Source organism: Phycodurus eques, chromosome 5 (assembly GCF_024500275.1).
Source record: "Phycodurus eques isolate BA_2022a chromosome 5, UOR_Pequ_1.1, whole genome shotgun sequence".
Classification (NCBI taxonomy): Eukaryota; Metazoa; Chordata; class Actinopteri; order Syngnathiformes; family Syngnathidae; genus Phycodurus; species Phycodurus eques.
The window spans coordinates 1,252,895-1,268,157 of NC_084529.1; the positions used below are offsets into that span (position 1 = coordinate 1,252,895).

The following is a 15,263-nucleotide window of genomic DNA, read 5'->3' on the forward strand; positions in this document are numbered from 1 at the left end:
TGGTGCAGTCACTTATTCTAAATATTTACGCTAGACTAGTAGCATACAAATCACACACACGGTGTCTCAGCTTCTTTTGTTCTTGCTTACTCATGTGATAAACTCTTCAACAATTACGAGTGCAAGGGTATCGAAATAGGTAAATCAGCGATACCCTATTTTTGTTGCCTTTTTTTCCTCAATTGAGCCGCTGCCCCCCAAAACGCCTGTGCACGTCCCTGCTGCCAAGTACCTTCCCCCCCCCGATTCATTCAGATCAAACTTATCGGAGCATGCCTGTATGGCCCTTGCTTTGCACTGGGGATACTTTCGCGCAAGCGTGCAATTATCCAAGATGTCTTTGTAAAATGACGAATAAGATTCAGGGGTAACGGGAGGGTGTTTCAAGTCGATTCATCCAAAGCGTGAGTTCTTGTCATCAGGGGCGACTGAGCATTTTTACATGTCACTCAAACGTCAACAAGCAGAACATGATGACATAAGGAAGAGTGGACCATGGTCTTCCTCACTCACAGCAAAGCAGACTTCACCCTTGAAGAATTTGCTGCGCTGCCAAGCATCACGCAAGAGAAGCAGAATGTCTGGAATCTTGTCCCGGAGATAGACAAGAGTGTGTCCACTCTTCTAAGAGACCTTTGTAATGCATCACGGGAGATACGGCCGAGTGGTCTGAGGTTTCCGGAGGTGTAGAAGGAGGCGGGCCGGGCTTGTGTCCTATATAGCGAGCCAAATGTTTTACTTTCTTATCCCATCGCCTTGTGCAGAATCACTTCTCAGCTGTGTGCGTTCACACTTGAGGCGAGTTGAGGTGACAGTGTGAGAAAGCAGGCCTGCCTCAGCTCGAGATGACAGCCAAGTCCAAACTCCAGAACCTCCGTCAAAGCACCTTTTAATCCTGTATTTTATCATTTCATTTCGTATAGTTTATGGTCTGTTTTATCATCCACAGCAAATTGAAATTTGAGACTGACATTTCTCCTTGTGATTCGGCGTTAAGGCGCAGAACAATGTGCTATTGATGCTGCGTGCGGGGGTTTAATAATTCCTCATTCCAACAAAGAATCTCATTCTATCCGAAGACTCTTATGTTCCGTTTTCCTCTTGATCAGATGGAAATTAAACATAATGATGTTTACGGTTTTCAGTCACAGACGACATACGACATGGGCGCTCTACTGTAAAAAATAAGAAACATTTAAAAAAAACTCTTTCAGAGAGTGTATCCATCAGTCTAGGAAAGGACATTAATTGGATGATGAAATGTAATTCTTTTTTAATGGTAGTAAGGGAGCAGCTTCAGTACTTGTACTTTTATTATTTTTATTACTTTTTCTTTTCTTTTGCACTTATCAGTACTTTACTTACTGAGTACTCTTGTTGACATCTGTGCAAATTCGTCCTCACAGGGCAACGAGGTTAGTTCTCGATGACATCGGCATGTTTCCGTCCTCTGATTGGTTGCTTCCAGGAAAAAAACTTGTCACAGCCAACTGACTTTTTCATAACACGTCTGCAGCAATTCGCACATAACTAAAAATATGTTGAAAAATCAGTGGTGAGTATGATTTTGTCATATTATTTGATATATATATTTGTTGTCGGGCTGTCCTGGTTAACACGCCTCTGCAACATCGCGTGAACATCGGGAACAGTGCCTCTGGATTGGCAGACTGGGGTGGCCGGAGGGTGTGTTCCGACTACAGGGGGATCACACTCCTCAGCCTCCCCGGTAAGGTCTATTCAGGGGTGCCGGACAGGAGGGTCCGTCGGGAAGTCGAATCTCAGATCCAGGAGGAGCAGTGTGGTTTTCGTCCTGGCCGTGGAGCAGCGGACCAGCTCTACACCCTCTGCAGGGTCCTCGAGGGTACATGGGAGTTCGCCCAACCAGTCTAAATGTGTTTTGTGAACTTGGAGAAGGCGTTCGACCGTGTCCCTCGGGGAGTCCTGTGGGGGGTGCTTCGGGAGTAAGGGGTACCGAACTGGGATGAGAATCGGCACCTCCAAATCTGAGACTATGGTCCTCGGTCGGAAAAGGGTGGCGTGCCCTCTGCGGGTCTGGGACGAGATCCTGCCCCAAGTGGAGGAGTTCAAGTATCTCGGGGTCTTGTTCCCGAGTGAGGGAAGAATGGAACGGGAGATCGACAGACGGATCGGTGCGGCGTCTGCAGCGATGCGGACTTTGTATCGGTCCGTTGTGGTGAAGAAGGAGCTGAGCCGAAAGGCGAAGCTCTCGATTTACCGGTCGATCTACGTTCCTACACGCACCTATGCTCACGAGCTGGGGGTCGTGACCGAAAGAACGAGATCCGGGATACGAGCGGCCGAAATGGGTTTCCTCCGCAGGGTGTCCGGGTGAGACGCTCGGTCATCCGGGAGGATCTCAGAGTAGAGCCGCCGCTCCTCCGCATCGAGAGGAGCCAGATGAGGTGGCCGGGGCGTCTGATTCGGATGCCTCCCGGACGCCTCCCCGGTGAGGTGTTCCGGGCACGTCCCGTCGGGAGGAGACCCCGGGGACGACCCGGGACACGCCGGAGAGACTACGTCCTTCGGCCGGCCCGGGAACGCCTCGCGATCCCCCCGGAAGAGCTGGAGGAAGTGGCTGGGGAGAGGGAAGTCTGGGCGTCCCTGCTCAAGCTACTGCCCCCGCGACAAGCGCTAGAAAATGGATGGATGGATGGATTTGATTTAAAATCTGCATTCGGAACTGCTCCAGATGATACGTGGCCCAGTTGCATGCTGTTGTATCGTGTGTTGCACATCTTTATCTGCTCCAATGAAAGCAAGTACTTGTATTACTAGTGCAATAACGGACAGCTTGTTAAGCACAATACTAACAATATGATATTAATTAGATAATAATTAGATGATATTAATGAAGTTTTTGACCAAAACTGAGGAACCTAAGGCCGAAAGATATGATCGATGAATCAATCAGAATTTATTTGTAAGAGGTTTTAATACAAAAAAAAAAATACAACACAAAGCATTTACATTCATTCAAATCCAAAAATTAAAAGCTGCCAATGATTAATTCTAAAACTATGCCAATTTCTAGTAAAATTGTATTTATTGCTATGACTGCAGAGCTGCCAACCTATAGAAATTCACTTCCAGAAGAATTTGTCTGAATTTCCATATTTATAAAATGACTGTATGTCAAGAACATTAGCGCCTAACTTTATTTGTGTATTACAGAATAGATAATAAAAGCCATCTTCCCGTCGCCGTCCAACACAAGTGGACACAGGGCACTCTCTCCATCTCTACCAGCTGCAGTTGCAGCCACTGTTGTGCTCTTGGCTCGAAGGTGCATTTGGCAGCACTTCTATACCGCGTGTCTGTGAACACAGAGTATGCGAACAAGAAGGCTTGTGTGGGCTCGTTTGTGGGGTCGGAAGTGATGTGAGCCAAATCGGGTTCCAGAGATGGAGGCTCGCTTATGCAGATGACCTCGCGTTGCTCTCCACAAGTCAACGAGCGCGACGAAGAGCTCATCGCCTCTTAGTTGCGATCGCGTTGCTGCTGACGCTGACACACGGATCAAACGTCTACACAGACACGACGATCAAAGATAGTATTGGATGTGGATAAGTGTGTACTGTGTCTGTCATGACCTCAGCGGACCAGACATGCTGATGATAATCCTCTCAGTCTGAGTTTGTGAAAAGCCAACATGAGGCCAGTCAATATAAACGCATTTGTCCTACCTATGCAAAGAATACGGCAATCCCCAATGTACAGTTAAGTTCGGAAGTATGGAATATGCAACGGAATACCAAAATACATTTACATTTGAGAATTACAACCATTTACAGCCTTCGTTTAACGGGGCTCAATAGTATTTGGACAAAGGGAAATATCCCCCCGTAGTTGGAACACACCCTGCCTGCGGCCCGGCCCCCCTTCTTAAATTTGGATTTTTCTTAATTGTAACAATCATTTTCATGACTCGGATGAAAATCCTTTGCAGACAAAGGATTCGAAGTTCAGAGTTTTTTCTTCACTTGCTGTTGCTACTTTGTGAGGGTTGCTGCCTTCCCTTTGGTCTTCTGTAAGTGAAAATCATGCTTCATGCTCGATTGGGTTAAGATCAGGTCATTGACTTGGCCATGAAGTCATATTCCAGTTATTTTCCTTCGAAAAGTTGCTGAAGTGGATCCTTTCCCAGAAAAAAAAATCTGTAGGAATGTAAATACAGATGGTTTAAACTTGGTACAAACTACCAGCAACTTTCAAAAACATGAAGCTGCTTTAAGTTTATACTTTGTCATAACATCTTAAATCGACTCAACAACTTGCATCAGAACAAAAGGAATATAACATATTTTACATGATAAAAATCTCACGGCACACTACCAAACAAAAATGTCATTAAAGTTGTATATACTGAAATAATGACGATCGGCAAATTATCTCAATTTATTCCCAAATGTACATAGCGTTAAATCTGGGCCCGTTCATTTGAACACAAGGCTTTCATCAGTTGTATGAATGGCAACAGGTGGATACACAGGATAATTGTAACTTCGGCCATTATGTGATATAATGCGCACCCATGTATAATACGCACCGCCAAAGTTGACTCAAAATTCTGGAAAACCCTTCTACCTATGTACAATGCATTTTTACAATGCATGATTTTGCTTCTATCCATATGATCAAAACATGAAGTATTATCTGTATTTTGTTCGGTTTTTTTTCAAAGAATTATTATATTATATTATTATATATATTATATTATATTATATTAGTAATACTTTCTTTTTATTTACTTGCTCTTATTTTGAAAGTTCACAGCCCTACTTTAATTTGGTAAATGAGAAAACACACAGTTGTGCTCATATGTTTGATTACCCAAGCAGGATTTATAAGATGGGTACAAATCTTTGAAGAAAACATGAAGGGCCAGGCAAAACACACTTCATTTTATTTTAATGGGATTCAAATTAAACGGTCAAGCATTTCGGAAAAGCATTATCATTAAACAAAACATAACCATAAAGAAATGAATGACGGTTTTTGTTCAGTCATCAGTCATATATATAATAATAATAATAAAAAAAAAAATAATAATAATAACATTTTAAAAAATGATATATATATATATATTTCACAAATTCTGCCAGGGTATGTAAACTTATGAGCACAACTGTTCATATATGCAGTCATGCGCACTCCTGTCATATTGGAGTGAAAGTGTAGACTATACACCTTTCTCATAACGTCTAGGTGGTGGTGGCATTTTGGAATGAAGGTGTACAGCTTTTTCATAACCTCTAGATGGTGGCATACATTTATAAAAGAGGATTCCCCCCCCCCCCCCCCCCCCCATTTTCCCCTATACCTATGTATAATGCGCACTATTGATTTTTGACAATTTCTTTGGGGAAAAATGCGCATTATACAGGAGAAATGACAGTAATTGTTCTGGCTGTCACTATATAGGTGCATTATTTGTAATAAATCAAAATTATTTCCTACCAATTAAGGGAAATTCCATACAGTACATTCCTGTGGCACATCAAATCAGGGCACACTAACGTGAGTTTGGGAATCACCGCGATGGTTCAATCAAAAAGTGTAGAACTACTTTTGGTCCACCCTGTATTTCTAGTCTTTTACACCATACCCATATTATTTGTTGCCTTGGCTGTAGGTCGCTCACAAGGGCTAACCCTTTCAAGTGCAAAAATCCCACCCATGGCCCTGCTTCCGCCGCGGATTACCTTCAGTAATATGAAAATAGTCCATGTTGATCGCATGAGCTCCTATGAAGCTTTGCAGACACTTCGTTGTATGGCAGGCGGGGAGACAGCAGACCTGCATAGCTGCCATTCTTTCACAAAGTCACTGGCACAAGACTGAGGTAGTAGATCTCATCACAGTAGCTCTCACCGGGAACTCTTCACGGTCGTCACTGTGCGCATGGAGCAGTTGTCACGCCTGCTTAATTACAGATAGGCACGCGACAATTAATGCAATTAATATGGCCTGACATTCATGACATACTTTCCAGCGTCTAATGGCATTCTGTCGCCGCACATGTTGTCCGCAACAGTCGACCTAAGTAGGATCACATGTAGAGAGATTAAAGTACAATACTGTGCTGTGTCAGAAGGAAATTCTGCACATTTTACTCCACCGCATGTATGCGACAGCTATCATTTACATTTTTTCGTTGACAAAAATGCATGACCAATATGATATGCCTTCTTCCACGATAAAACAGAATGTGGAACTTCACTGCGAACATAACTGACTGGTGCAGAATGCATGACAGAATTACAAAAAAATTTTTTTTTTAGTAATTTTCCTCCAACAGTTCCTCTGGCAACACTATGTTTGACACTCATCAGCCATTTGTTCTTTTTCCCACGCTGCTGAATGCCACACGCACACCCACGCACACACACACACTGGGTTTATCAGAACAATGCTTCAAATAGCTGCCACAGCCTCGTCACGAGGGCATGTCACTAAAGAGCAAAGGCACAATTACGACTTTACAACTGGTTTCTAAGAGTGTGCGTGTGCGGGTGCGGGCGGGCGGGTGTCACAGTGCAGCTGTGACACCCGCGGGCCCTGCTGCGCATGTCAGCAGGCCGTCACAGCAAGCTCATCCGCACCGCTCCCTATTGTTAAAGCCGCTATGTATAGCTCAGGAGGCTTTCACCGGATAGTACGACGGACGTAAACACACGGCCTAGCGCTGATTTATCGGCATTAATGTGTAGAAATTCAAATGGAATTGATGGAACCTCGAAAGGTGAATGCCGCTGATGTGATGAAAAACATACGTGTAAAGTTCCAACCATGAGTATTGACTCATCAGGATTAAATATATGTACCGCATTTGGTTATTCCTTTAGCTTTCTAGACTCGCATCCAAAGTAGCAAGACTGCCGTGTTATTACAGAGGATATAAAAAGTCTACACACCTCTGTTCAAATGCCAGGTTTTTTTGTGACCTATAATCTGCACAACTCAATTGGAAACCACCACCTCGCCTATTTCCTACATGTGTTTGGGAGATTGTGTTACGGTACAGTGAAACCAAGGTCGAACTTGTTGGCACGAACACAGCGCCACTAATCACCAAAAGAACGCCACACCTGCACTGAAGCGTGGCGGCGGCAGCTTCACGCTTAGGCGCCGCTTTTCTTCAGATGGCTTTAGGGCCTGAGACAAGGTGGTGGGCAGGGGCGGAGCTACGCGGTGGCCGGCGGTGGCCGCGGCCACTCCAGACAGAAAGTCTGCCGCCCAGCCGGTGTCCTCAGTATTCGACCGCCACCGCGTGGGAAAACAATTCTGGCTGTGCCCCTGGTGACAAAAAGACAGAGAAAAATGTCAAGCTTCTGCGAGAAAGCATGTGCCCTGCGATTGGCTGGCGACCAGTTCAGGGTGTACCCCCACCTCTCGCCCCAAGACAGCTGGCAGAGGCTCCAGCTCGCCCGCGACCCTTGTGAGGATAAAGCGGTACAGAAAATGGATGGATGCTAGAAAGCAACTCCATCATTGATTTCTTTGTTATTTATTTTGGCTTCATCGGACGCACTTTGAAAAGTGGCAGATGTATGCTGACTCCCATCTAACATGAGTTTGAATGTGAATGGTGAATTCTGTGCCAGTCGTGAGGGTATGTACACTTGTGTATCGCAGTTGTTTATTTTGACTTCCTCTGTTATATATATATATATATATATATTATATATATTTCCAATTCATTAATGTTGGAAAAAGCTTTGAAATGAAATCTTGGTCTCATGTTTTGACATCGCCTGACATTTGAACAGGGGTATGTGACTTTTTCTACATGCCCATTATCGCCCATTGTCCAAGTGATGTTGTTCTATTCTTTTTGCATTTTGCAGTAGGTCCCTTCTTTTTTTTCACGTGTATGCATACTAGCAATAGCATTAGCAGTCACTGGAGTTACGTTGGAGTGGTATATTCTATTTATGTTTTACTATTGACTTGTTATGAGTTGGATGACTCATAAAACGTTTGAAAGAGCTACGTAAATCATTGCCCGTAGAATGTAACTAAGTTTTAATGGTAGCAACAGTTGGATCCTTGAACGGGGGATTTCTTTTTTTCCTTATTTCCAATGGGAAATTTGAGGTCAGCAAGGATCTCGTTATTATCTTATGAATCGGTTATTACCACACAGGCTCTGACACATAAGGATAAATAGACTGTAACGCCCTGAGTTATTTTCAACACTAACTATTTCAAGTTCATGAAAAACAATCGAGTGTTTCGTATGCTGTGAATCATAATAAACAAAACGGGGACTTCATGCCCCAACATGACAAGAGAAAACACCTCGCGCCTGGCATGTCACACCCGTTGCCCCCGGCTGCACAACTCCCTCACTACGAGGCGAAAAAGAAACAATCAAAACAAGCTTTTTTTTCTTTTTATGTCACGATTACTCGCCTCCTCTGTATTCGCACCTGGCACGTTATCATGTTACTGCTGCGTGTCTCGGGGGCTTCAGTTTAGTCTATGCAGAAAGAGTGAGAACCGGAAAGTGCTGAAGTTAACCCGAGGCTGCCACAACACACATCACAAAACACACGCTTCCTGGATCCGTGTTACACACTCAGAAGAAACAGTTGTTCTTTCCCACAAGCGGTGACATGTTCTGTTTTTGACGACTGCTGCTACTCAGCAGCCACGCAACACGGCTTGTGCGCTCCGTTTCGATTTACGCCAAATGATGTCAGCTTGGTGCAATACAGAACTTTTTTGAAATGTGCAAAACGATGACGATTAATGAGTGCAACGCTCTCGATCGGGGGCGTCCACATTTCTTTCCACTGAATGCAGAAAAATGAAAGGAACAGGGTGGCCCACTCCACCTTGTGTTTAGAAAACATGATAAAGCCAATTCAATATGCAAAACCAATCATAATCATAATAATAAAACATTTAATATAGGAGGTAAGAATTTAAACATACAGAAAGAATACTAGTATCATATCTTGTTTCACACAAAATTGTGTCATACCTTGTAATATTCAATTTAAGACATTTTTCATTATATTCTGATATCTTGTAAGATTCTAATTTATTCACAATTTACTTATTTATGTAAGTTAAAAAAAATAAATCTGTGACAAATTTTCATTACCCTGACCCCCCCAAAAAATATAAATAAAAAGTTGTATCTTTAACATCCAACTTTTGTTAAATTAGTATTTTTAATTTGAAAAAATAGTGTGGCATCTTTAAACATTTTCCCTTTTTCTCATAAACTTTCGATTTTGGTTGTGTTATGAGAATATGCGGTTAGCCGCAAACGGCCCCTAACGTCGGACACGACCGCTCTGCATTACGAAGGTTGTCAGCATCCTCGAGAATGGCGCAAAATACCAAACATGTGGCTGGGAATATGAATAATATCATATAATAATGTATATTTCCCCACTCTTGTCTCCTAACACAATTTAAGGATTCCCCCCACACACCTTCTTGTGTAATTTTCAGAAAGAAAAGGCCCATCTAAAAGTCCTTTCTTAACTGCAACTTTAGATATGACTAATTTTGCCCTTAACTGTAAATAATATGTCATGTATTGTTGGTTTGTTGTTTATTTACATTTGACCTGCTCCCTTGGCGCACCCACTGCAGTTGTGCTGGCAAAGCTGTCATAGTGCCAGACTAAAAATGAAATGGAAGGAACACAAAAGGAGCCGCTTTCAGAGATAATCTCGATCTTGCAAGCACAAGAAGTAACAGCGCAAAGTTGTGCGTGTCCTTCAGTGTCTTTTGTTGACTCTTTTCATGATTCATTGCTCATTTGTGCTGTGTTTTTCTGCTACTATCAGCAAAATGGAGGCGCCAACCTTTTCGGTAGGCTACATGCCAGAACATCACAGCTCTATTATTCATTGATTTGCTTTTTTTAAGCCCAATTTTTAAACATGAAAATAAAAGGGTTGCTATTTATGAGTTGCAACAACTTCTCTCAACACACTCCTATTTCCTGGTGACTTTACGTTTGCTTGGTTTGCTTCCATTCCTCCTCTGCCTGTCGCGCCTTGCCGTTGTAATATTTATCTCAAATTTGTCTGACTTTGCTCTATATTTAAAGTGGACTTTATTTCCCCTGTTGCTCCTTTGACAAACACACATACGTGAGACGGAATCCGACTGAGTCGCCGGGTCCTCCTTTGGCAAGCGAAGTGTTCCAATGGAGTACGCCGCAGCGCACGCTGAGTCACTGAGCCCGGGCATGCCTTCACCGCAGTTTTCCTCCAAAAGGACACCGAAAGCCCCTAAAACTAAATCGGAGCGGGAGGATCAACAGGTGAGTGATGCCACTTCCCGAATGAAAGAAAAACAACAACAACAACAACAAGGTTATAGGATTAGAGAGGGCGACATGAGTTCTGGAGCTCCACGGTGGTTCCTTGAGGGGGTCGGGGTCGCTTGGAGTCGAGTACTGGACAAACACGAGCACCGGGAGCAGACTTGATGACACTCGTCTTCTTACAGGCCTTTTCTTTTTGAAACAAACGCCAGAAGACGGCAAACGTGAGTCATGTGATGAAGTCAAGTTGTAGAGGGAAGGACCACGTGAAGATAATAACACAGCAAGAGGAGAATGGCGTCACGTTGACTCACAATTCTCACTTTGGATGTGGATCATTTCTTGGAGCGCCGTCTTCGCGTCTCGTCAACTAGCGAAGCATCACTGGCCTTCGCGTCTCGTGTGACCTTTCGGACCCGTTTTGTTTCCGACGAGCGTGCAGTCGAGAAGGAAAGTGCCGCTGACTCGTTCGGGTGTGGCTTTTCGTGCCTTGACAACCACCGGCACAAAAAGAACAATAATGAGAAAACGTTACGAAGGGGACACCTTGCTTTTTGATCAGGAAAATGCTTTTGTTTAACGTTTAGGGGTGAAAGTGCTTTGGAACCCGCACGTGCACCTTTACGTTGCTAGAAGAGGTAGCCAATTATTAGAAGTACGTTGTACGTTAGTGTAGATTTGAGAAACTACGAATAGTTTCCGACTACGCCGCTATTGTGGGCAGTCATAAGGCTGGTTCAAGCTTTTTCCAGTGTTGAATATTTATTTTCCATCCACCCGTTCATTTTCTATAGTGCTTGTCCCGTCGGGGTCGCAAGGTAAAATGGAGCCTTCCCCCGGCTGACTGCGGGCGAGAGGCTCGGCGCACCCCGGAATGTTTTCATCTTTCAAAACAATTGTTCCCCCTGGGAAATAATAGAAGTACACTGTCGCCATTGTTGAACACGTGCAACGTGCAGTTTTAAGAGGCTCAACTATCATGTAAGTGCAAAAAGAAGTTGACCTTTTTAGTAAAAGCACTTTGTATTTTCACCCTGAAATATTCAGCTATGGGGCCACAAGTGTGGGATCCTGTGCCCTATTGTGACCCGAGCGGTCGCCGTCGTGGGCGATATGGGCAGTCGCCCAGGGTGGCATCCTGTGGGGGGGCGATCGAGGAGAGGTGCGCAATTGACGGTCGGCGCACGCGGCACATACGCTTCGAACCTCTGTTTTGAAACCAAACCAAAATGTCCGCCAGCACCACGCCCCCACCCCGTTGACAATCGGCCAAAGCGGGCGCAATCGACGGCTGTCGCATCGGGCACCGTTCGATCTTTGATGCTAACACTACGCCACAATACAATTTGGACAGTTTGGACTTGAGTTCAAGTTACCAAATATGCCGTGCCGCCGCCCCCCCCCCACTCCCATGCTGTAATTTGATGCTTCTTTCTTGGCCAGTGTAAATGTATGATGTTTGATACACATTCAGTTTCACAGCCACTGCGCATGTTTGGCCTAATCTCCACAGTCGGATGAGGGTTAGTAACTCATTAACGTGTTGGGTGTGTGCGTGGTTTGGTCCACCTTTAGAACTTCCTCTGGCCTCTGAGCCTCCAGCTTTCCGCCCACACACACACACACACACACACACAGCCTTGAATCAGCCCTCTGGCAACTGCCGATGCATTCCCCGACCAAAGTGACGTCATGTGGGAAGGGCCCGGGCCGGGGCCGGCCTATAAAAAGTGCTCCTCCACGTTGGGCTTCATTCACAAATAGCCGCCGCGGATTACTCCGACCCGACGAGAGGCTCCTTCCTCGGGCTGCTCTGACCCAAGTCGACCCGGGCAATTTCCGTCAAAGCGTTTTGCAGAGAATGAAAATGTCTGCGGCTGACATCTCCCAGGTGCTCAAAGAGGGTGAGCTGGAGAAGAGGAGCGACAACCTGCTCCAGTTCTGGAAGAGGAAGACCTGCGTCCTGACCCCCGACAGCCTCAACATGTACGCCGACACGCACAAGCGCTCCCGGGGCAAAGAGCTCAAGTTGCAGTGCATCAAGAAGGTGGACTGCGTGGAGCGCACCGGCAAGTTCGTCTACTTCACCATCGTCACCACTGACGACAAGGAGATCGACTTCCGCTGCCCGGGCGAGGACAACTGCTGGAACGCGGTCATCACCATGGCCCTCATCGACTACCAGAACCGCAAGGCCATCCGGGACTTTAAGACGCGCCAGGACAACGAGAGCGCGTCGCCGGGCCAGCAGGAGCGTCGCATGGCGAGGGCACCCTGAGACCCCCAGCCCGAGCCTCACGCTCTATATGGTGAGTCGGCATCCTCGGAATCATAGCTTTCCAAACAAAATGACAAAGTCTTTCACACTGACAACTGCCGAGGAACAAAATACAAATATCGCGAAATTCAAACAAAGTTGATTAACTGCAATAGAAAAAAGGGAAAGTCTTAAGAGATTTAAAGTGACTTTGTCGGGGGGCTGCTACTTGTGTAAAGTTACGTATTTTAAACGCTCTTCTCCTTGTCCCCCCCCCCCCCCCCAGCGTGTGTGCGTGTGGACCACACAAGAAATAATCATTCAAGGACCAACCAGAAGGGAACGATGACGTCATCCGGTCCAGAGATGAAGGATCGTGGACTGAGCTGTCACGACGACTCTCACAAATCCAGCAGACATTTTCCAAACTCCACTCTCATGGATTGACAAGGGAAGTTTGCTCTCGTTGGAGAGAAGAAAAAAAGAAGAAGATGTTTGTTAATTTATTTGTTTCCAGGATATGGTGTCTTCTGGTAAACTGCACTTGTATTGTTTAAATTATTTGCTTGTTTCAAAGCATGATATGTTAATGTATTTATTTCAATAAATATATGCGCATCTTTTTGACAAAATCTGAGGCTTTTCATTACTTCTGCAAACGAGGTTATGTTTGTTAGAATTACTCATTTAAAAAAAAAAACAACAACAACAAAAAACTCCTACTGATTTCCACAAACCCTTTAGGAGTGGTGAGGCATTTTGGTACAGATCTCGTTAAAGGTGCAAAATTATTAATTTCTCAATAAGTGATTTTGATAATAAAAAAAGAAGAAGTGGAAGTAACGATGTACAACGACTTGGTTCCTCGAGTTATTTTTCAAGTATCCATTGTCAATACGGCTGATCGCGTTCGGGTCACAAGGGGGGCTTCACCCTCTAATGCTTGCCAGCCAGTCACAGGGCACGTGCAGACACAGTCAACCATTTGCATTCACGTTCACGTTCACGTTCACGTTCACACCGTCACTGAGTGGGAACTGAACCCACGCCGGTCAGGCGAATGCACCTCGACACCATCAGTGACTTTGGCCTGTTGTTTTTTTTTTTTTTTTTTGAACTTTTATTCTACATCTGAAAACTGCTGACTGTGAAAATAGGCTTGGTACTTTTTTCGGCCATTGCACATGATGACGTTATGTAAGTTTTTTTCACCCGTTGTGCCAAGTTGTCAAAACGGGTAATGTGTATCGATGATAGTTAAAAAAAATAAATAATAATAATTGTCCTTTTTACTTTTCTTCGTAGAAGAGTCGAAAACGTACATCTACTTTTACCTGAGTATCTTTTTACACAAGTATCTGTGCATTTACTTAAGTACAGAGTAGAAGTACTTTTGACGACGCCTCTAAACCATTAAGCGCTGGCTTCTGTGAACGTTGCGAATGAAGTCTCTTAATGGCAAAACTGGGTGGGTGAGGTGGGTACCGCAATTATTCAAACTATCTGTCGCATTATTAGGCTTCAACAGAGGTCCGCTTTCCACACCGAGTGGCATTCTGTCGGGTTTTCCCCCTGGCCGTTGTGCGAGGCTCTGCACATATCTTATGACTTAAGAGGCAGTCACGGTGTGCGCTTCACTCTGGGAACGTTCTCGGCGACCACATTTCTCAGTAAATGCCAGACATGCTCAGTCAAAGGAGAAGGGCGGACCGGAAAGTCCCTTTCCTTTCCAGAGTCAGGTGGAATGTGGCTCCTTATTGTCAGCGGGAGCCTTTCGAGAGAACTGATGAGAGCAGGGTTTAGCCTTTCTCAACACACCTTAACTACTACTTCTAAGGTGTGTGTGTGTGTGGGGGGGGCATGGGTGATTTGGCACATTTATGGTGTTTCACAATGTGCCTTCCGCGATCTGAAATGTGTCGCGTGGTTTTTTCCGGCAGTTGTTAAGGAACGTGTTGAATGATGCATTCCTTCCGTTTGTCTGAACTTCACAAGATAGTAAGCGAGAGAAACGTCAGCGCTTTTTTTTTTTTTTTTTTTTTTCCAGGAAGCCCAACCTAAATGAATGAATGCGGCCCAGTAATGAACACAACACAAACAAATGAAACAGAATTCAAAAAAAAAAAAAAAGAAGACAATAGAATGAATGAATGGAGCCCTTGAGAATCAATCCGCGGTCCATTCATCATATTGACAGTGATATTGGTATGTCGATTAGCAGTATTTTTTGTATTAATACTCCTAAATTTGTTCTATAATATCAAAGCAGGTGTAAAGGTTTTCCCATTGTCGGCTGCCCCTTTGGAAGAACATTGTACATATCAGCAGATGAGAGTGAAACGTACACCAGCCAACCCGTCAGCAGCGGATTGACAACTCCACGTGAATATTATTATACTCATTTTGATAACAGGATATAATAATATCCTGTTCCTGAAAAGAGCGAGACCGAGAAAAGAACGTGGCGTAAAGGCATGTTGTGAGCACACGTGTGCCGAGGTCAGAGGTGAAGGAAAGGCTAAAGCAGTCGGGAAGCGCACGTCGGGGTCGCGGTCCTTTATCCGGCTTTGAAGCGGGATCACGCCACGGTGAAGGCGGACGGGCCTCCCCTCTAAAAATATGGACTCACAAGTTGGCACCGCTTTAATCTCTCGCACGGAAAGCGGCGCTGCCGAAGCCAAAGGGCCC

The 15,263-nt window shown here is 44.7% G+C and overlaps 1 protein-coding gene and 1 long non-coding RNA gene across 2 annotated transcripts; one reads left to right on the plus strand and one right to left on the minus strand.

Moving 5' to 3' along the window:
- Window positions 1-3,024: 3,024 nt before the first annotated feature.
- Window positions 3,025-7,306, minus strand: LOC133402654 (uncharacterized). Its single transcript, XR_009768547.1, has 3 exons — window positions 7,113-7,306; window positions 5,727-5,943; window positions 3,025-4,178 (listed from the first exon to the last, which is right to left on the minus strand). It is a non-coding gene; the product is annotated as an uncharacterized LOC133402654 (long non-coding RNA).
- Window positions 7,307-12,086: 4,780 nt separating this feature from the next.
- phlda2 (pleckstrin homology-like domain, family A, member 2) lies at window positions 12,087-13,207 on the plus strand. The gene is made up of 2 exons (XM_061676637.1): window positions 12,087-12,627; window positions 12,862-13,207. The coding sequence occupies exon 1, from the start codon at window positions 12,180-12,182 to the stop codon at window positions 12,594-12,596; it is 417 nt and encodes a 138-aa protein (XP_061532621.1). The 5' UTR covers window positions 12,087-12,179; the 3' UTR covers window positions 12,597-12,627; window positions 12,862-13,207.
- The last annotated feature ends 2,056 nt before the right edge of the window (window positions 13,208-15,263 follow it).

Coding starts and splice junctions, on each gene's coding strand:
- phlda2 (XM_061676637.1), top strand. CDS start 12,180: ATGAAAATGTCTGCGGCTGACATCTCCCAGGTGCTCAAAGAGGGTGAG.